We start from the raw sequence: 23,379 nt of genomic DNA on the forward strand, positions 1-23,379 counted from the left end.
AATAGACTACAACATGCTTGAATGAGAAATGTTAGCGATTGCTATAGGTGACATCGCTACAGAGAAGAGCTCCTTTACATTCATTTTTGAAAGTGGAGAAGGTTTTACTGTAATTAATATTTATATCTCTTCTATTGAGAATTCTGATAACTTGAAAAGACAGTGCTTGACGACCATAACTTGTCCTTATCCTCGGCATCTCTATTTCCGGGTCTCTGATAGCGTACAAGTTTACTCTGTCTGTGGATGTGACGTACAAACGATTTTTAAGTATCCATTGTAGCAACTTAAAGTAGTACACCTTATCTACCCTCAGCATATTATACTTTAAAAAAAGTGGATGCGTTCTTAGTTCCCTTTTCTCGACATGATAATTTTCGCATGTGCGTAACACTTTCTTCTGTAAAGTAATTGATTTTTTTGTAATTAGAATCAGTTGTTGTACCCCAGACTAAAATACCATAACTTATTCTAGAATAGAATAGAGAATAATATAGTGTCTGCTTCATCCCAGATTGAATCAAGTGCTGGATTCTGTAAAGACAACCAATGACCCGTGATAAATCGGACTTAAGGTAACTAACATGGGCGTTCCAGGACAGATCCCTGCTGAACCATATACCCAAGAATTTTTGCTCAGTGACCTCCTCCAACAGGCTACCTTCATATCTGATGCTAATGGGGTTCTGGTCCCTAACGCTTGTGGGTTTAAAAATTACGTATTTAGATTTTGTTGTATTTAGAGTAATGCGATTGGCTTGTAGCCACCTGGAAAGTTTTAATAAGTAATCATTGAAAGGTTTTTCAAGGCATGTTTTTGTTGTTCCTGTAAAACATATGTTCGTGTCGTCAGCATACATGATTAACTGGGGGGATCCTGGTATCATAGTTATATCATTCACATATATAAGAAAGAGTAAAGGCCCCAAAATTGATCCTTGAGGGACGCCGTGTTGTATCTTCATTTTACTCGAAGTGCGGTCATTTATGACTACATACTGTGATCTGTCTTTCAGGTACGTTTGCAACAGCCTCAGAGCAACGCCCCGAATCCCGCAGATCTCTAGCTTTTTTATCAATATGTCATGTTGCACAGTATCAAACGCTTTCCGAAGATCTATAAATAGACCAAGAGTTAAGAGTTTCTTCTCTATGTTTTCAATAATTTTGTCTTTTATATGTATAAGAGCTTGTTCTGTAGACTTATTTCCTTGAAAACCATACTGTGCATCAGCTATTATTTTATGTTTCTGAAAAAAGCTGGTAAGTCTATCATTAATGACGCGCTCAAATATTTGAGAATACAGTTAGGACAGAGATTGGCTGGTAGTTATTCATATTTGTTGCACCACCCCCTTTATACACGGGTACTACTTTAGCTATCTTTAGGTCATCCGGAAACTCCCCAGTAAGAAGCAGTAGGTTGATTATACAGGACAACACATGACTAATATGATCTGCAACATGTTTAATTGGCAAAGCCTTTATACCGTCATCTCCATGCGCTACGTCACTTTTCAAGCTACCGATTATTTTTCAAATTTCAGTTGGACTGCATAGAAAAAGCGAGATAGAGCTCATTGGACTGTTTGCATGTGTATGGCAGGACATGCTAGCAAGTGGGCCTGTATATTTCTCTGTGCTAATGAACCTAAGATTCATTTCTTCAGCAAGCTGATCATCAGACAGACGTTCGCCATCGACTGTGATATCTGTTACAAAATGGCTTGAGCGCCTTTTGTTCATTAGATCGTTAACCATCTCCCATAACCTTTTATAGTCATTGCGAGCGCGAAGAATTTGAGCCCGAAAGTACTCGATCTTTGCTTTTTTCAGGTCTGAGTTCAATTTGTTTCGGTAGGATTTGAATTTTTCCAGTAACTGCAGATCACGACATTTAAGAAAAGCATGAAACTTATTGCTTTTTTCTCTTATTCGTTTAAACAAGTCCACAGTCAGCCAGGGTTTCCGCATTCTTTTTCGTTTTGTTTTATGCTCGCGCAAGGGAAAAGCTGTATCGTAGCACTGTAGCAGCCTACTCAGGAATATTTTGTAGGCGACTGTAGCACTAGTTTCCTTGTAAACGTCGTCCCAGCTTTCTTTCTCGATTAGGCTGCAAAAATGTCGCAGGCTTTGGTCATTAATTGTGCGATGCCAGCTACTTTCTTTGCTACTTCTATATTTACCAGTCACAGGGGGGCCCAAGCAGAATTCTGGAAGGTGGTCACTGATGTAAGGTGGAAAGTTGGGCGAGTTGAATCTTATTCATGATGAAGTTTAGCGCCAAAAACGAGGACAAAGTAGGAGTGAAGACACAACACGAGCGCTCGTGTTGTGTCTTCACTCCTACTTTGTCCTCGTTTTTGGCGCTAAACTTCATCATGAGTGGTCACTGAGGTCGCATATCATGACACCAGCAGAAATATCCTCACAACTCATGTTGGTGACGCAGATATCCAGGGACGTTGCGGTATCAATAGTCACCCTTGTAGGTATTGTCACAACATTTGTGCAAGCGTACAGGTGCATAATGTCGCGGAATTCATTTGCATTCGTGCTGTCGGACATTGTATCAATATTCACATCTCCGAGAATAATAAACGACTTTGTAATGGCTCCAACATAACTCAGTGTACTTTCTAAATAGTAACAAAAATCGGACATGTTACCAGATGGCGGTCTGTACATGGCTCCAATCGCGGTATCAGATATTTTAGCAAACAAGCTTTCTGTGTTTTGGTCACTCCTGGTCAAGTTATCTAGAACTTCATAGCGCATACTTTCCTCAATATAAACAGCTACTCCACCTCCCCTTTTTTCCTCCCTGCATACGCTTTCGCACGTATAACCTGGCAAGTAAGGCGGAATGTCGTCCTTTGTTAACCAGGTTTCAGTTAGAACTATTACTTTAAATTTAATGGTCAGGGACTGCAGGAATATAGCTAGATCATCTGCTTTGTTCCTTATGCTGCGCATGTTGAAATGAATACTTGTAAGCTCTCGTTCTCTTGTTTTATATGCTTTGTTGAAAGCTTCAGGGTCATAATAGCAACACTCGGCCATCTCCATTGCAAACGTTCAGTGAGCGTTTGGAACATTCCTATAGGATTCGCATAGGTTCCTATTTTCTCCAGATCGGACACACTGGCTATTCTAATGACGTCTGCGGTCTCATCCCTGCGCGCATAAATTTTTTCATGGGAGGTCCACACGAAGTTCCATCCCACCACTTTCTTGCGGGCAACCGCAGCACCCAAGAGCTTTTTGTTCGAGGCAGTTAAGTGCTCATTTACGTACACAGAACAGCTTTCCACACCGAAGTCAAGATCTTTAGTTGTTAGCCCCTTTTTGCGGAATTTCTGCAGAACCTTGGCGCGTTTAGTGCGCTGCACAAAACGGACAACAATGTTTTTTTCTGTTTGCTTGAATGTTGGGACGCGGTGGCATACATCAATGTCGGAGTCAACTATTGGTTCATCCAGGAAAGCTCCAATTCTCTTGACAGCGTCGCATGGGTCGCCGGCATCTGGTACCCCTTTGATTTCAAGATTATTAGCTCTCTGGTACTGTTCCAACTCTTCTATCCTTTCACTCAGCCGTTTATTTTCTGCTGTCAGCTCATCGTTCTTCTTCGTCAGTACCTGAACTTCTTTTCGCAGCTCTTTTAACTCATTCTTGATTTCATTTACGCCATCACAGGTGCCATTGCAGTTTTTCACGCTGTCTTTCAACGTTCTAAGATCAGCCCGCAGTTCCCGCTTCAGATCTAACGCCTTACTGATATCTTTCACATCTTTGCTCATGGCGAACAGTGTAGTGCGTGACACAGATTAGCAACAAATTCAGACCATATACGGACACAATGCAGATGAAGCACTTCGACATTCAATGCTGTGTTCGGCAGCGGCGCACAGACAGTTTTCTGGATTGCATAATAAGGAGCAAAAGCCTCACCTGCAATAGCAAAAGTATGCTTAACACGATGTCTGTTGCAGCCGCCGCCGAACTGAAGCCGAGCTGGGCAGTCGCGCTCTTAAAGGCCGATTCACACGACGGACTGTTCGCCCGCGGCCCGCGCGCTACGTGCTCATGCGTCAGAACTTTGAGGGGCGCGCTGCCGGCCGTGAGAGGCCGCGGCCGGCAGCGCGCCTCTCAATGTGCTGACGCATGAATACGTAGTGCGCGGGCCGCGGGCGAACGGTCCGTCGTGTGAATCGGCCTTTATGGGGCACGATCCGATCTCCGATGACGCCCCCTTGCCGGTCACCTCAGTCCCACCGCGCATGCGCTGCAGGGGGTTGATACGAGCTCAGGAGCCGGCGATCTTTCTTCACGGTCTTTGTTTATTCACGGCTTCTTTCTTCACGGGCGATGGAAACAGCAGGCTTGCAGAACTGCAATAGCAAAAGTATGCTTAACACGATGTCTGTTGCAGCCGCCGCCGAACTGAAGCCGAGCTGGGCAGTCGCGCTCTTTATGGGGCACGATCCGATCTCCGATGACGCCCCCTTGCCGGTCACCTCAGTCCCACCGCGCATGCGCTGCAGGGTGTTGATACGAGCTCAGGAGCCAGCGATCTTTCTTCACGGTCTTTCTTTATTCACGGCTTCTTTCTTCACGGGCGATGGAAACAGCAGCCTTGCAGAACTGCAACAGCAAAAGTATGCTTAACACGATGTCTGTTGCAGCCGCCGCCGAACTGACACATATCCGCGGTTCCTTCTCATAAACTTGCCAGTCTTCATATTGCTAGGTCGCGCACAACGTTTACAAACACCAATCATGCACATCGCGCCATTCTGCCGTCACAGTTTACACCCGCCTGTAGACCATCTTCGCCACTTTGGAGCCTGCACAATCCCCATGTGCTTCTTTCAATGCCTGGCATCAGGCAGAAGACTGACTTATCGCCGACAGAACTAAAACAAGTCACTCATGAACACCATCCAAACCGGGTACATGTCTACACCGACGGCTCAGTGAACTATATCAGTACTTTAGGCTCCGTGGTCATCCCCGCAGGGACTACAGAATTAGAGTTAGGATAGCTCACCAGAGTTCTTCGACTGGTGCAGAACTCATCGCTCTTCGTGTGGCCATTGAACACATTTAATTTTTATTTTTATTTCCTTAAAGACCCCTTTTGGGGGTTTTACATACAGGGTGGGGTTAACATAAGAGAGCAAAACATTATTTTCTTGATGACAGGTGGGATGTAACTTTTTCTAGGAAGGTTGATGGGCAGGTGATGGGTGCAATTTAGTGGGGAAGGTCGTTAAAGTCGCTTCCTGTTCGGAGGAAAAATGACTTGGAAAATGTAGTTTTACGGGCACGTTGGCGTGAAACATTCATCGGATGACCAATGCGGTGAGACGTGCGTGGCGGCGGTGCGCAGATGTATGGCTGCTGTTTTAGTTGAGAATAATAAAATTTGTGAAACAGGCACAGGCTAGAAATACGGTGATGGAGAGAAAGAGTAATTGGGATTGAAGTTTGAGAGGTGAAACACTAATATAGGATGAGTATGAGCGGTCAGTGAAACGGGCTTCTCTGTTTTGCACGGCTTTTAATGAATTAATGAGGTATGCTTAATGTGAATTCCAAATGGCTGTTGCGTACTCAAAGTTTGGCCTGATCAACGATTTATAAGCAAGTAGCTTTACATTTTGTGGAGTGTCGTGAAGATGACATCTAAGAAAGCCTAGTAGCGCCCTCGGCACTGGTCTATTTTCACCGATTCCAAAGCTGCCCTCCAAGGCTTATAAGCTGCTCTTCGCCATGGAGTCCGTGAACAAAATGGTCGCGAAAATTCGACAGCTACATCACTCTGCCATCAATAAAGGGCTCGACATTATCTACCAATGCCTGCCGGGGCATGCGAGCTTGCTGTTCCGAAACTACGAGGCCCTCAATCAGGGTGTCGAACTGGAACCGAACCCGAAACCGGAACCGAACCCGAATTTTCGCCCGGAACCGGAACTGAACCAAACCCATATTTTTTCGCCATCTTGGAACTGAACCCGAACCGGAACGATTCAAAGGAACCGTTCCGAATCGGTTCGGGACCCTGTTCAGCCCCAACGTTTTTTACATCCCGGCATACTTCTTGTTTTCGGACAAAATGAGATGATTTAGCGCATAGATTTACCCGCCCGCAGCTGTCTGCTTTGGGAAGTGTGAAGATGGTACCCAGTATATGCGACAGCAAACTTACAGAAAGTCTGGTGCCTGGGAAGAAGCCTAATGGACGCTTCTGTAATGTACTACCGCCAATTATAGATTTATACGTCAGGTTTATGTGAAATCTTGAGTTATTGCTCCTCCCCTTTTACATATTTGCGTAAATCTTCATTCAAATTGTTAGGCCTGCTCTAACTCAACAAAGTACCATACACATCAAATTTTTGCTTGCGTGCTTTCTGCTTTCAAACGACGCGTTAGACAATGGTGTACATGGAGCACCGTGTCGTATTCACCAACACAGAATAAATAATTTTTATTTGAATTTCTTCTTAACCCTGTTTCGGTTTCACCAACATAACGATGGCTGTGACGTGTAGTGGAAATTAGGTCGCACCCAGGTGCAATAAAACCGCAATATAACTGCTGATACATCTTTCGTTTTAATTATAAGGTCTTGAAGCCGGCTGCTTTAAGTGCTATAGTGATTAAAAACAACGTATCAGCACTTGTATTAGTTTTCCCGTGCCTCACGTGACCTAATATTGAACTCACGTCACAGCCATCATTCGGTTGATGAAACCAAAACAGCATGGGAGAAAAAATTATTTTCTAAATTATTTAGTGGCAGTGGGCAAATACCACATGGTGATCCATGTATTCTAATATCTATGACATCATATAAAAGCAGAAAACATGCAATAAAACTGAGTGTCTATAGTCATTTAATCACCAATTGAGAATGCCTTCCTTTTCTTTGCGTCATTCCCCACAAATAGATGAAATATTAGCGCGAGGAATAAACAACGTTGTGATGGTGGTTTTTGAGGAAAGGAAATGGCGCAGTAACTCTCACTTCTTGATGGACACCTGAACAGCCCCCTAAGAGGGGGAGGAGGGTGGGAGTAAAAGAAAAAAAGAGAAAAGGAGCGCACTAGGGGAGGGCTCTGGAATAATTTCTACCAGCTGAGGATCCTTAAAGGGCAACTGCATAGGTTATATAAATCGACGAGCTTAAAAGGGTCGAATGTGTGAAACTTCCAGGTAAAGTATGCGAAGACCTTTTGGCCTAGCGTTTCAAATGGGGACGTAATCACCAATTATAATTGCGACGGCCTTCAAGCTTTGCCGCAGCGCACAACGCTAAGTGGGGGGAGGCATGAGGACGTCATCGAAGGTATCGGGACATTTCCAACGCATAAACGTCTGTTTTGAAGGAAAAAACCAACTCCACCGAAGGCACAGCCCACCGAACGTTGTTCGGCAGCGTCCAACGAGGCACGGCAGGACGTAGCTGACGGAAGCGGTAATTTGAAAGCATACCTTCCGTGACGTCACACTGAACTTCCCCGTACTCCTGCGTTGCTTTGAGGAGAAGTGCAAAATTTAATCATCGATTACGTCCCTTTTTAAATGGTAGTGCAAAAAACTTAGCATGTTACCTCCAGCCTATATATATTTGAATCCTTGAGTATCGCGAAATTCTCAAAAAGCGGCGCAGTTGTCCTTTCACGTGCACTGACATCGCGCAGCACACGATGCCTTTTGCGTTTCGCCTTCATCGAAACGTGGCCCCGGGGCCGGGTTCGAACCCGGGTACACCGAATAAGTAACCGAGCGCCCTAACCACTGAGCCATCGCAATGGCTAGTGCAACATTTACTTTTGTAGGCGCTCGTTGTCTCAGACAGCAGGTTCTAAATAAAACCCCTCATGATGGGTGTGTAGGGCAATAAAGAAAAAAAGATGGCTCAATGGCTGTGGAGCGCGGCTGCTGATTCCAAAAATACAGAAACCAGCGTGCTCTGTTGCACGTCGAAAATCCCCAGCTGGTCTCCGTTAACCTGGAGCCCTCCACTACACTGTCTATCCTATAGCCCCAATGTCTATTCGACACGTTAAACCAGAGATTTTATTACTAGTATTACCAAGAGAAGGATGTATAAATTGTTTCAGCTTCTTTTTTTTTAGAATAAGCATATTCTTGTCTGCGCCCGACGGAAATAAGCAACGAAAGGTGGGTTCTTGGCTACGGTGGAGATGTTCTAATAAGAAGAAATTAAATACCGATTACACAAAAGGGCAATGTGGAAATACACGTGCTCGCTGGCATGCGATAGTGATTACGCTCAGTAAGATGCTACTGCGATGAAATGTAAGTGCGATGGTGTGATTTCGTTATGTCGATTCACTGAAATCGTTCTGCTTCTAAGAAAAAATTGCTGCCAGTCGCCAGCGCTCGGCTCCATCCGCTGTTCTCGCACTGCTCGATCTTGAATTCTCTGTCTAGCGACTTATATCTACTTCTCGCAGTCATACTTCCGGCTCTTAGTGTCTGACACGATAGGCTTATGATTGTTGGCGTTTTTTTTCATAAAACGCTTGGGCGACTGATTACGTTGAATATTCACAACAATCTGCCTCGGCTATTCGGGTACAGGTGGGTGATTGGTGTTGGGGAGAAGTTTTTGAAGGTGCATTTTACCAGTGAATGGCGGGGTGTGCGCCTACCGGAGTGTGCATCAAGGATGGACGCTGCACGCATGCACCCCCCCCCCCACCCCGCCCCAACACACACACACACACACAGCGCGGTTATATTTGGGAAAGCAGGCTATACTGCTAACACAGTAAAAAGAACAACTAAAAGAGTATGCATACTCTAACCTCTCACTCCGAGTGGGATTCGTACCAAGGCCGGCGCAAGAGAAAACTCTGTTTAAAGATGCTTTAGGCTACTCGGCTATCTTCTAAGCTTCTTTTTATGGTTGTTGCATAGTATATTTTGAACCTCTCTGACCCTCCTCATGCCTTATTTGACCGCGTCGAAATCAGCGATCTCGGCGTAAGGCCTTGTGCCACCATAACTCCCTTTCTCCGCCCGCACATGAAAATTCCAGACGGTGCACACGTCAAGAAAGGGGAACCAGTCAGGAAGGTGAACTTGCGCAGCATATTCCTCCTGCGCTGTTGTGCACTGTTGTGTGAACAGTGACCTCGTAGAACGCGGCGGTTCTACGTGTTCATTCATCATGCGGGTTTTCCACACGCTAAACAGTCCTATGAAAAAATGAACGGCGGCGCAACAAGGACACTAACAAGAAAGGGACACCACATGCGCATGTGGTGTCCCTTTTCTTGTTAGTGTCCTTGTTATGCCGCCGTTCATTTCATCATGCACCAACTCGCCCCTCAGGTCATTCTTCTGAAACAGTCCTATGAACACGAAGAGTTCGCACGGAATTCCGGAGTTTTTCATCGCAGACTGAATGTTATAATGAAATGTATGATATCAATGGGTTTTTTAAGAGAATGCTTAAGTATTTCCCGAAAGAAAGCAGCATCGAGACAAAAGTATTATTTTATTGCTGAAATTGTTTCTCGTTGCTCGCACAGGTAGAAATGCACTGACCATGGCACAAACGTCCCTTTGGCACGAAAGTATGTACGTCCTAACATGTAAGGTCCTTGTCTGAAGCATGAAAAAGGTTTTTTTGGTCGTTTGAAACTACAGTACAGCCCACTTAAGGAACCTGACGGTCACGCGTGTTCCATGCGTTATATCTGATGTTCGTAGCAACTGGATTCTTCGTACAACAACCAAAAATACTAAAGCCGCTAAATGTGGCGTTTATTTCTTATAAAACCGCGTTATGCGAGCCCACTTGTGCAAAGCAGAGACTGTCGCGGCTCTTTCCAGGCCATCAAGGGCGGTCATTTAATCCTCGCCGAGACCTTGTTGCCAACTATAAAATTTCGAGGCGGGGTATAACTAATCAAGAATGAAGTGTCCATGGTAACTTGTCACAGGTCGGCCACATAAATGAGACTCCTGGCAGTAGGTAGAGCTCGCACTTGGTGTTCAACGTCTCCGCAAGAGCAGGCGCTTCTGCGATTTTGTGGTCCGCAGGAACGTAGTTATCCGAGGAAATAACTGATCGGCTATGGATCAACGAAGCGTTGCCAGAAATTTGCATGCGTCTGGTCACGCGTGTTTTCGAGCTTCTTCTGTCGTTCTTGAGCTGATGCAGCCGCAAAGTAGCGCAGCGCTTGTGACGCAGAATGCATCCGTTGCGCTGTCCGCTGTATGACAATGCCTGCACATGGTAGCGGTGCAAAGGATGGAGACGAATGGGCAGGTTATGCATACCACGTGACCGGCATGGCCAGCAATGATTTCAGAATTATGAAATTACTGCTGTTAGTTGATCCGCGACCATGGTCAGTAGCTTCGCTTTTGACGATGCCCCTTTCTCACGCGCACCGCGCTTCTTCCATTCGGGATGCTTTGCCGAGACGGCGAACGCGTAGGCAATGATTGCCCTCGTAGGCCATCGACGCGGATTTGGCCGGCGGTTACTTACTATTTCAATAGACAGTTATAGTATATCGTTACCATCTTTATTTTACCGTTGACAGTGCTACCGGACGCCGGACTGTCCGATTAAGGCCGGTTCACACGAGGGTCCGTTCGCCCGCGGCCCGCGCACTACGTGTTCATGTGTCACCATATTCAGCCTGCTTGGTCAGCGCGCCTCTCAATGTGCTGACGCATGAACACGTGATGCGCGGGCCGCGGGCGAACGGACCGTCGTTTGAATCGGCCTTTAGCGCTGCGCACGGCAGTGCCGCCCTTTAATTCCATTTCTGGGTTGACGTGTTCTTACCGGGGCGGTGTCGTGAAGGTTGAGAGGCGCTATTTCATCCGCTTCTGAGCGAAAGAACGACCTCTAAAACCTCGGCGTAGTTCACCGCGCCACCTCGTTCTTTATAACCGAGTGGTGTGGCCAGAGTTTTTCACTGTATCTGACAAGAATTTCCGTTGCCCTTATGCAAATTTTCACGGTAGCACTACACCCGCTCGTAATAAGCCAACGTTCGTTATATCTGCGGCCATTAAAGTGGGCTGTACTGTACATCCGATGACTTCGCTTTAATACACTAGTATGAAGAAAGTCTAGGTAAGGCTGTAGATGTATGGGTAGAGGAAGTAATGACCGATCGCAAAATTTGTCATCTGCCTTGTGGAGAGGCCGTACAGGTAAGTAAAAGCGAAGAGTGAGAAAAACGAATGAATCAGCACAAAGTTTTCTCGCGAGCACGTCTAGAAAAGACAGGCGAGCAGTTAGTCGCCTATTAAGCACAGCTGCCAGAAAGGGGTTGGTTGTAGTTTTGAAAATAAATGCCTGAAACAAGTTGGTGGACAAATGGTGCACGCCAGATTAACCACTTTTTATCACTCTATCAAGGGCGCAAAAAATTCTATTGACGCAAAGGTTGCCTTTGATAGCGCCCCAAGAAAATTCGCAAACACTCTATGTAGTCCAAGTATATCTTCTTCCTCGCACAATGCTACAGTTGCAAAAATGTTCCAGCTCAATGTCGCAACGAAGAAGTTGCGAATTTGTGTCCGTGCAAAAACAAAGCGTTTTCAACTCATCCAAGCGTGTGTTTTTTATCATACTCTTTTTATGACAAGAAAAGAGGTTGACGTCACCATAATAATCCAATGTTGTAATTTCTTACTGCACTATAGTGAGAAGCGACGATCAGCTGTGTTTTTGAACTATAGGGGCTCGGGATATATAACGGGAGTCACAAAGTCGATGTCGAATAGTTGATTTAAATAAAATACGTTTCGTAAGTTCTGAATGTTAGGGAGAGCCAGTGCTCCCACGAGGCTGTCGTTGGGCGGCGGATGGGCGGTGGAGGGTTGGTTGGTTGGTTTACGGGGTTTAACGTCCCAAAGCGACTAAGGCTATGAGAGACGCCGTAGTGGAGGGCTCCGGAAATTTCGACCACCTGGGGTTCTTTAACGTGCACTGACATCGCACAGTACACGGGCCTCTAAAATTTCTCCTCCAAAGAAATTCTAGCCGCCGCGGCCGGGATCGAACCCGCGTCTTTTGGGTCAGCAGCCGAGCACCATAACCGCTGAGCCACCGCGGCGGCGGGCGGTGGAGGGATTTTCGCACATTTTCTTACCATGTAGTAAAGGAAGGGGGATGGCAAGTCGGTTTCGGAGCGGCGGGAAGGCGTCTGTAGGTAGTTGCCGATACTTGACAGTTTAGTTTCTCAGTAGGGCGCAGGAACGTAGAGGGCGCGTGCTGCGTCAATTTCAGGCCCCGTAAGTACACTACATATGAGAAAGTCCCAACTGACTCAAGCTTCAAGGGAGACCTATTACTCTAGCGACGGGGCCTCCCAAACTGCTCAAGAAGAAGGGTCTTGTAGATGCAAAATCCACCGGCTTTTCGCCTTACACCTCATAAGGTGGATTATGGCGTATGCATAACCGATTTTCGTTAATTTCAACTTCATTTCATTTTGTGGATCTTGCCACAAATTCACCTTTTTGCTGCGGACAATAAAATGAAATAGGTAAAGTGTGAACACCTCGCATTAAACTTTTTTTTTTCATGCTTAAGTAAAGCAGTAAACACGACAGAAGGAAGACGGGAGACGACACGAGCGCTGACTAACAACTGGTTATCTCATTCCAGGAAAAGTATATAAAGGCGCACGACACAGGAAACAATGCCAAAAAACAGAACAAAGGTTAAAACTTAAAAACCATACTGCGCATGCTCTTCACAGTCGAGTCATTACGTCTTTTACAACGAAATTCGAAGGCTATCTTCCACAGTAGACGGCACTCCCCTATCTCCTGGACCTCACACAATTGCCAAGAAAGCTTGACTCCTTAACTACCAAATTGATAGATGGTGAAGCAACACACTCATATATTTCCTTCCTGATCACATAGGCCTCGACCAACTCCCTACAGATGCAAACAGGGTTACTAAACAGGACACTTGTCTTATCTACTGGGGGAAGCAATCGTTGCACTCGCTGCAATGCAAAGCCAAGTTGTACAACACCGCTACTTTTTTCACCCCTCAGTGATGTTCGAACAAATGCCCATTGCTTCCCCACTTAGAAAGGCAAGTCTCCTCTTCAATCACCCTGATCGAATTTGTAGGGAGATGGTAGAGACCTTGATGATCAGGAAGGAAGCAGATGAGCGTGGTGCTTCACCATCCATCAATTTCGTAGATAAAAAGTCAGGCTTTCTTGGCAACAGTGTGAGGTCCAGGAGATAGGGAAGTGCCGTCTACTACGGAATATAGTCTTTGAATTTCGTTGAAAAAGATGTCATGACTCGACTGTGATGCGCATTCGCAGTATGATTTTTTAGTGTTAATCTTTGTTCTTCTGTTTGTAGGATTGCTCACTGTGTTCAGCGCCTTCATATACTTTTCTGAGAATGCAATAACCAGTTGTTAGTCAGCGTCTGTGTCGTCTCGTCTTCCTTTTGTCCTGTTTACTGCGCATGCTTAAGCGTGAACTACCAACTAGCCCAGTTTTATGTTCTCGTAAACAAATCTTCGCATTTTTTATTTTGCATACCAATGTGCCAGCAAAATGGAAAAACATAGAAAGGTTGGCTGAAACCCATCTGCGTTCTACTTTTTTTTGTCCTGAACCCGTTTGAACCCGTTTGAACCGGTTCGAGACGGTCCGAACCGGTTCGAACCGGAACGGAATAGTCATCTGGAGCCGAACCCGGAACTGAACCCGAAAGGCGTGAACCCGAACCCGAACCGAACCCGAAAAAATACCGGTTCGACCCCCTGCCCTCAATGCCATCTGGGCCGTTCTACTCATAAAGAGCGCACTTGGGGAGGTTTTCAGCCGTACAACAGTGCAGAAACTTCGCGATGAGAAAAGCCCAGGTGTCCGAGCTCAGCACACGGACGAGACTTTCACCAGCTACACAGAAGACGTAGTTGAGCACTGCAAGAGTGGTGATCTGGTTATGCCTGAGGCCGACAAGATAAAGCATATCATCAATGGTATCGGCGACGACGGTTTTCAAATGTTGTTGGCGAAGAGTTGCATCACCGTTACCTTGGTGTATACCATGTGCCAATGTTTCGACGAGTTGCGCAAGCAACCTCTATGCGCTCGTCGCCATTCCCCTCCTGCCGACTCCATCTCCGGCCTGGCCATCAACCACAACTTACTCACTACCATCAAAGACTTCGCGCGGGACGAGGTCGCCCGCGAGCTCTCGCTCATATCTAGCCAACACCCGTCACCGCCCGTCCTCAGTCCTGAGATACAGCATACCATCACGGATGAGGTCACCAGTGCGCTTAGTCGCCTATGAGGCGTTGCACCCTCCCCGCCGATTCGGAAAACTAGTAGCCGCAGTTAATGGGATACGAACCGCGCACCCATAACCCTGCTTAATCCTCGCCTTTGCCCCCACGAATCTTGATGTGTGTAGACGGCGCCAAGAAACATGCGCTTGGGGACACTGGTGCCACCGTTTCCGTAATTAACGAAAACTGCCGTTCGCTTCGAAAAGTTACAACCCCATCTTCTTGACTCTCCATGCAAACAGCTAGCGCCGAGCCCAATCATCCGTTTGCCGCTTGCACAGCACACGTCTTCATCGCCGGATGTTATATAAGTTGTCGAATTTTTAGTCCTCCGTGCAAGCTCCCATCATTTCATCCTCGGCTGGGATTGTCTATCCCGCCACATTGCCGTGATTGACTGCGCCCGTGCGCATGTCGTCTTTTCTACGCTCTGCTATGCGCCCTTCAACGTGCCTCTGATTCGCCGTGATGCTGAGCTTGTCTCCGAGGACGCTGACACTCCCCCTGACAGTGCTGTGCCCGTGACTGTTTGCGCCGCCTCTGTTTCTGACGCCACCGTTCTCTTCAGGCCTTCCCCCATCCTTGCTTCTCGCCGACGCCTGTCTGTTCCCATCGCCGTCATCGACATTCACCACGGTGCTGCCGCAATCCTCGTCTCTCAAACAGAATTCTCTGGGTTCTCCCTGCTGCATGGCGAGTGCCTCGGCGGTTTTGAAGTAGCTGGCTTGGTCTCTTTCTTGGGCACTGATGTAACGTCCTCCAGTCTTGACGTCGCTGCCCTCACCCCACGTGGCGCTACTACAGATCACCAGCTGTCTTCGGATATTTTCAACCACTCCGTTCACCCCGCCCTCGACCCAGATCACCGCGCGCAGATCCTTGCCCTGCTCAACAGTTTCGCTCATCGTTTGACCACCAGTCCACTTTGGGCCGTACGACCACTGTTGAGCCCAACATTGACACCGGTGCATATACTCCTCTCCAACAGTGCCCCTACCGTGTGCCGCCTCCCGAACGCCTCGTTATCACTCAGCAAGTGGACGACATTCTAGAATGCACCAGTATTCAATCTTCAGCCAGTTCTTGGTCATTCCTACTCGTCCTTGTGTTAAAGAAGGATGGCTCGAGATCATTTTGCGTGAACTATCGCCGGCTTCAGAAAATGACACCCTTGACTGCTTGCAATGAGTCGAGTTCTCCTCTCTGGATTTCCGTTCCGGCTACTGGCAAGTCTCGATGGCCGGGTCCAACCATCCTAAAACGGCGTCGATCTCTAACACTCCCGCCACGTTTTAACGATTGATGGACAACATCTTACGTGGCCTCATGTGTAACGTTTCTCTCTGCTATTTAGAAGATGATGTCGTGTTCTCGCCCCATTTTCCGAGGCATCTCAAGCGCTTGCGCCAGATATTGGCGCAACCTCAGCAGTGCTGGCTTACAACCTAATCTCAAGAAATGTCACTTTGGCTCCTGGCAGCTCACAATAATCGGTCACCTCGTCTCCAAAGACGGCGTCCGAACAGATCCTGACAAACTCCGTGCTGTGGCTGACTTCTCTAACACGACTTTGCAAGACAGGTGCGTCGGTTTGTGGGTCTCTGCTCCTATTTTCGGTGACTTGTCCCCAATTGCACCTCTATCGTCGCGCCCCTTACGAAACTCGTGAATGGTGCTGCCGACCTGCCTACGTGGAACGCGGCCTGCGATGAAGCGTTTGCTGCGCTTCGTCGTCTTCTACCTTCACCACCTATCCTTCGGCATGACAACCCGAGTGCCCTTACTGAGGTGCACACTGACGCAAACGGAATCGGCCTTGGTGCTGTCCTTGCCCTGTGCCAGCCCGAATTTGCTAATACGTCATTGCTTACGCCCGCCGACTTCTCACCAAAGCAGATTCGAACTGCATCGTGACAGAAAAGGAGTGTCCCGCCGTAGTGTGGGCTCGCACAAAATTCCGCCCATATTTATATGGCCGCCCGTTCTCCGTCGTTATTGGCCACTGCGCCTTGGTCTGGTTGACCTCACCTAAAGACCCCTGAGGGCGCCCTGGCAGCTGAGCCTTCCGTCTTCAGGAATTCGATAGTAGAGTAGTCTACCGGTCTGGCCGCAACAACTCCGACACCGACGCCTTGACACTCTCACCGCTCCCCTCTCCTTTACCTTCTTCACCGATATTTGATTTCCACTCGCAGCGCTCACCACCATGGACATACCCCTTCAACAATGCTAAGATCCATGGATTTCATCCTTGCACGGTGTCCTTCGTGCACACTCTACGACCTCCTTGCCTCGGGCCCTTTGTCGCCAAGCTTCCCATTTTGCCCTGCGTGACGATCTTCTGCGCCGCCGCAACTATCGGCCGGACGGCCGAAACAGGCTTCTCGTGATTCCGCGACGTCTTCGATCTGAGATTTGCGCACGCTACTATGCCAACACACAGAGGCTCGCTGAAAACCTACGAGTTACTATGCCAGTGGCGCTATTGGTGGGGCTTATACAACTTCGTTCGTCGCTACGTTCGCTCCTGCACAGCCTGTCAGCAGCGGAAGTCGCCACCTCGCCCGTGGACTTCCTCGTTATAGGCATTACCGTGCCCGGCTCTCCCTTTTGATCGTGTGGGCATCCACCCATATGGCCGCTTCCTTTCAAGACCGCCGGGAATAGATGGATTATATTCACCGTGGACTACCTCACTCGGTATGCTGAGACCGCTGCCTTACCTGCGGCTAGTGCTCGCGAGGTCTCGTCCTTCCTTCTTCAGCCCTTCGTCCTGCATCACGGCGCTCCTCCAGAACGACTCAGTTACCGCAGCCGTGTTTTCTTGTCGAAAGTTGTTCCCGAGCTTCTCGATGCGTGCCACACCGTCCACCGCACCACTACTGCTTACCAACCCCAAACTAATGGCCTCACCGAAGCTCCGTTCGTAACTTACCCATGTAAGACCGCATCTCAAGAAACCCACGGCTCTTTCCCATTCACTTTTTATTCTGGCGCGAGCCTTCCAGTACGCTGAGCACAATCCTTCGCTATAACCCCGACAGCTTGAAATACACTTCCCTTTCTGACATAAACCGCCAGTCTGTCTGTGACTTACCACTATCATTCATTTAACTGGAGTGAAAGATCATTACTATTACTCTTCCTCACATCTCCATTCATGGTCGTCTTTCATTTTTGTTAATAATGATTTACCATCGTGCCTTTCGTCGCCATCACACTCTCTCTTTTCTACAGATCACGGGACTGTGCTTGGCTCTAACAGCGGCATCTACGCATAAAACGGCCAACTGAATAATGACTTAGCTAACTGAAATGCCCGGCGCGAAATTAACACTCTTCCTTGCAATTGAGGTTACTCCTGTTCTTATCACCTCTCATGTACTGCATAATATTGATTATTGTGCATTTGTAGGTATGTAGCTTGATACGTTTTTGATGTTCACTGCTCAGATTAAACAAATAAAGCAAGAATCTTTATGTCGCATTCCAATTCTCTTAAAAACACGCAATTTCGTCCTATACGCCCCCTGTCGGGCTTTATAACGCCTTCATCTGCAATAACCTTATCACTGTAGTACTTTCAAGGAGACTTATCAATCAGTGTCATTCACCTTGTCTTGAACACATCCAAAAACCAAACTGTTTAAATCATTACAAGTAGCTCTCATTATTATCACGTCGTAGTGCTTTTCCATTAACTAGATATTCTTCCTCTCAATTTCCTAATCAATTTTTAACATAGGCAATACCACATTTGACTCGATCTCTAATACTACTTTGCTTTGTGTGAAGAGAAAACTAGCGTCAGTAACCATAACGCGCGTTTTTTCTCTGCATAATACCTTTCTAACGCTAAAACCACACAGTTACTACGGTAAAATGGTGTTGTGTTCGCTGTAATTAGTCATTAGAATAGCCGACCTTTCCGGGTAAAATACTGATCCTTTCATTATTCATTTAAATGGTCGTTGAGTTTTTTAGTTTGCAGTTGATTCCACCTTAATGGTCTGGAGCTTTATTTTTACTGTCACAACGCGTGCGCATTATTTCTTTTCAAGGTTAATATTTGTACTTTTGTTAATATTTATAATTTTTGGTTTTAGAGCATTTGGTATGACTGGAATGGTTTTTCTTGTTTCTATACGTTATTTTTTTATTTTTTTCAATTTCTTATTGTTACCGCTACACATATTGCCTTTTATTAGGTGCCATTAGAGTTCGCAACTACGGGAGCCCTTTCAACAAAATGCACCGCAAAGCGTTGTATTTTTTATTGATATTAAAATTTATTCTTTAAATACCAGACGACCATTGCTCTCGTGTACATCTGTGTCGTCTAGGAGCCGCCAATATTTATGACTTTTCTAAAGCCACCAGGCCCCACCGCGGCGGCTCAATGGTTACGGCGCTCGGCTGCTGGCCGGAAAGACTCGGGTTCAATCCTGGCTGTGGCGGCCGAATTTGGATGGAGGCGAAATTCTAGAGGCCCATGTACTGTGCGATGTCAGTGCACGTGAAAGAACCACAGGTGGTCGAAACTTCCGGAGCTCTTCACTACGGCGTCCCTCATAGCCTGAGTCGTTTTGGGACGTTAAACCCCAATAAATCAATCAATCAACAAATCAATCTAAAGCCACCAGCAGATTATTCGCTCCGTAACATTTTGTGAAAATAAGATTTGTTCACCCGAAGCACAAAAGCACAAAAAAGATAAATACGCTTGGCAATGGTGCACAGGTTACGAAAGTCAGTGACTGTGCACGAAAACTTCCATTTTCTATCTCTTTATCCACGTGTTTATCTACCTTACGGAACAGATCAGGCGCACGCCTAGAGTAAAATCTGCTTCCTCGCATTTCTATGTAGCTTCTTAAAACACAGACGCACAAGGCCATCCGAGAGGCCTCTATTAGGCGCTGGCGAGGCACAAGCAGCGGGTACGATATGCTCGCCTGATAGTATGAAAGACGTACGCGTGATCAGGATTGGAAAGTGGACAGCAACCGCTATCACTATGAATTAGATTTTTACGAGCTTTTTACGCCCTCCTGCAGAAACGTCACGCTGCCTGATGCAGTGCAATCCGCCAACAGTGGCAATTACTGTATTAACAATGCCTTTCTTGACCTGGAGTAGAATGGAGCTGCTTTTAGCTTCAGTGTAAAGCGGGAAAGGTTGCCTTAGGACACAGAATAAGCAACGCATCTCTCCTCAAAATTTAAGGTACGGAAGAATGTCCTTGATATACACTTCCCATTCCAGAAATGAGAAGTCTTGTGTCTTTGTAAATCTAAACCATTTTAAAGTGAGCCGAATGCGTTCCATTCCTACCTACATACACCAGACGTTTTCCAAAACATCGCAGTGCGTCTACCTTGTAGTTACTTGGGAAGAAGGAACTTACCCCTCTATATATGTTATCACAGGGAGGCTGGGGCTTCAGAGTTGACGAACCTGCACATTGAAGAAAATAATGCTCAAAAAACATTTTAAGACTTTGCTGTGGACCAGTTTCTAGCATGCTTCGAATTCCTTGACACTGAGAACCATATTTCATATTGCGGTGCTTCAAGATAGCTCTGGAGGCGATACACGAATACGCAGGTAGTAAGTGCTTGTTTAGTGGCAAAATATTATTTTCAGGTAGAGATTTCAAACTCATACATGGAACTATTTTCTCATTAAAGGAAGATTGAACATGACATTGCACTTATGTAAAGTAGCAAGTCAGAAATTTTAGCATGAAACAAGAAAGTCATTCTTGGAACGAGACATACTGCCCTCTTTTTCTCGCAGTGGATGCCTCTTTATCGAGCAGTTTCTAGCAATACATATTCATCAGTTGTCTTCCCCCTGCTGCGGGCAATCAGCGAAGCAGAGTTCCCGCAAAAGCAATCATAGCAAGCAGCTGCGCGCCACAATGCGTCCACTTTGAACCTCACAACGAAGTTTCAAATTCCTTCGGTTGCAGCAACCTGCTACAAGTGTTCTTTCGTGTCATATCTACCAGACTGTTCCTGCGTCTTTCTGCTTATCAGGCCATCCAAGAGCAGAAATAATGCCGTCCGTGCAGAGAATTCCTTAAGCCAAGAGTAAGTCAATTGGCCTGAGATTCTTGAAACATTCTAGCCTTCTGAGGGACGCCCAGTGCCTGTTGAACTTTTTCAGGGATGTAATAGGTGAGAGACATCATCTGAGGCTGAATATGCGATGGTAGAAATCGTTCAGCTTCTCCTGTACGGCTTCACGTATAATGTCCCGCAAGTTCTCTTTACTTGGAAGAGTTGTTTTCGGTTGGATCACATAGGTTTGGGCTGGCCGGTTGTATTGGCACGCTCGGCTGTCGAAGGGCTTTTCTATGTTGAATGGTTCTTGAATGAATTCATCAATAGTCTTAGAGCATTGATAACGACACCAACAAACGGCTGTTCCTTGATGGCGCGCGTGAATAGCCTTATTTTTCCTTCATTATCTTAATGTCTGTGCGCAAGAACAAGAGCTTCGATTCCTCGGCGGTCATAGTGATGGATTCAGCGCAAGCTTGACCCTCTCCTTGCGCAAGACACTTATTGAGGTGTTCACCTGCTTACTCTTTAATAGATCCCATGGAGACAAGCATGTTTCATGGCGTACGTACCACATCTTAGGAGAGCCTTCGAAGGCAAAGAAAACGTAACGCTTGTTTAGATAATCCTCCCATCTGTCGAATACTGCCACGCATTCGAATTGGTCGAGTGATTCTCCAGAACATCACCAGCTGAGCCGATGAAGGTTGAATGTACCTGGGGCTGCTGCAGGATGACTGAGGTTGACGATTTTGGGTGGGCTGATGGGCGACGCTTGGTGCTTCCTTGCCACGTCGGGCATACTGCTGTAAGAATCCGAGCCCAGGTGGCGGCCAGCGTAGATGGCGGCTGCTTCGGCTCTCGGCAGTGGTCTTGGATACCGGAGCCTTTTATAGTGTGGTTTTGTGCTCTCGATGCGACAGAAAGCGTCCGGTGCACACAAAGCACCTCCACAAGATGCCACGTAGTAGTGACAGCAGTCTGATAGTGCGGAAGAAAGTGAAAAAAGCTTCCAAAAAGGTGCTATTTGTAGGAAATGAATGGCCCTATCAAAAAACGGAATGACTAAGTGGCGGCGATTGCAAGCAGCGTGCTTTTCGGCCGTAGGATAGAATGCCTGCCTCTGTTGGCTGTGCTGAATTTAATGCTGGCAACGAACTTTCGATCCGCGATGTGAAAAGTACGCACAACAGTCTCGAACAACATAGAAGCTCTCCTCCTGCCTACGATCCTTCAAGATAAATCTGACTGAACCTTGCATCACGAACAAGGGAATACAACCACGTGCCAGCACGTTTGAGGAATAAACAAGCTATTACAAAGCTTGCGAGTTATCAACCCTTGCGCGTTATGCACGTGGTGCACATTTTAAGACCGCAGTGTTCTTGGTAGACAACTTGTACTCTGCGTTTGATATGATCGATCAGAACTTGGGCTCCCTACGGGACCGTCTCTCCTAAGATCTATTTTCTGCCGTAATCCGTATTATTACAGTAAACAACGCGTACATAAGGATTCCAGAAGCACCAAATGCGAATTACGTAAACTCCTGTGGACACTGCGGATTTATGCAAGAAAACTTGTTCACAAAATGCACAAATTATGCACAAAACTTGTTCACTTGTTCACAAAGCTTGCTCACAAGAAGTCAGCCGTTGTCTTTTCTTGCTGGGGCCGATTTCTTGTACAGCGTGTCTCAGCAAATTCGTTTGTACTCGGGATCGCTATTGCAAGTAAACAACCTGGAATTCTCGCTCCTTGAAGCAAGAAAACAACATGTGTAATTTGACGCGAGCTTTGGATTACTGGCCTGGGGAAAACACCTATCGTTTGGGTGAGGTATGTTCTAAAGTTCCGAGTGTATTGCGAAATGTTGAGCGAAGAATTCGTGCAAGCAATTTCTGTCTTTCCTTAGATTGTTTCGAACCAAGTCAGACCGAGTAATATAGGCTAAGTGCGGAACAGGCGGACAAAAATGAAAAGGCTGGGAAGTTGCCATTTTGGGCAAGGTCAGAGGGACGCATCGAATGAGATAGAAAGGCACAGTGCGCCCAGGCTATATATTTAATTTCGTTGGTAAAAAATTGTTTTTCTTCCTTGGTAGCAAGCCTTTTTTGATTGAGTAGTGTAAGGTATCGGTAGCGTTCGCGGGGTCATCAGAACGCGGCTGGGGGTGCTCAAAGCGAAGCGTCTCCTTTCTTGGAACGCGGCCGCTCGCGAACGCGCCGGCAAGTATACGGGTGTCCCCCACCCGCGGTACCGATTCGCACACGTGCTGGCACGGATGTGTATTTGTGTTTGTTTTTATTTTACTTTGTGGTAGAGAGGGTGGTCTACCTTGTAGAAGCCGGAGGGCTGGCCATGCCCTTGAAGAGCCAATCATGTTAAGAGCACAACATGATTGGAAGCTGCAAATGTGGGTCGGGCCTTGATGTCTTTAAAACCGGGCTCCGGTGCCAGAAAAAGGGTTCTGCGCTAAGGTTAGATGCTACGCATCTTCGGCAACGCCGAGTAGGGGCCTCCCCTAGTGATTAGCCAGATCCACCTTTTTGTTGTTGTTTTGTCTCTTTGTGCCGTTAATTTGTCTCTCCAGTGCCTAAACCTGTATCTATTGTAAATTGCTGTACATAAACTGTACATAAGTTTTCCCTTCCTCCCTGCGTCTCGAATCATCGAGAGACCGTCTCTGACGGGGCACCGCTGGTGCGAAGAGCTTCAGTCTTCTAGTTGAAACCAACCCGTCTCTGGCGGGGCACCTATGGTGCAAAGAATAAGACGAAAGAACCTGTGTGGAAATTTACTGGCGCAGTCGACGAGGATCCTGCGGCCATCGGAAGACGGCGCAGGAAGAAGACAAGGCAGGGAGAAAGGTGACGACAAGGCGACAGGTCAGCGTTCGTGAACGGACCTGCGGAGACACGGCGGCAAGGACGCAAGGACCACGGCAGTAGTCCAGCGACGCGG

The 23,379-nt window shown here is 46.8% G+C and overlaps 1 protein-coding gene across 5 annotated transcripts in view; it reads right to left on the bottom strand.

The window, feature by feature from the left end:
• The window catches only part of LOC149326990 (uncharacterized), a 147,761-nt gene that overhangs the window by 81,833 nt on the left and 42,549 nt on the right, over positions 1–23,379 (bottom strand). For all 5 annotated transcript variants that reach the window (XM_089564100.1, XM_089564097.1, XM_089564101.1 and 2 more), the window contains exon 5: positions 19,755–19,804. In XM_089564100.1, the coding sequence (XP_089420226.1) occupies positions 19,755–19,804 (50 nt within the window). The remainder of the gene's footprint in view (positions 1–19,754; positions 19,805–23,379) is intronic.

This window comes from Amblyomma mixtum, chromosome 10, assembly GCF_055824585.1.
Source record: "Amblyomma mixtum isolate Tamu chromosome 10, ASM5582458v1, whole genome shotgun sequence".
Lineage (NCBI taxonomy): Eukaryota > Metazoa > Arthropoda > Arachnida > Ixodida > Ixodidae > Amblyomma > Amblyomma mixtum.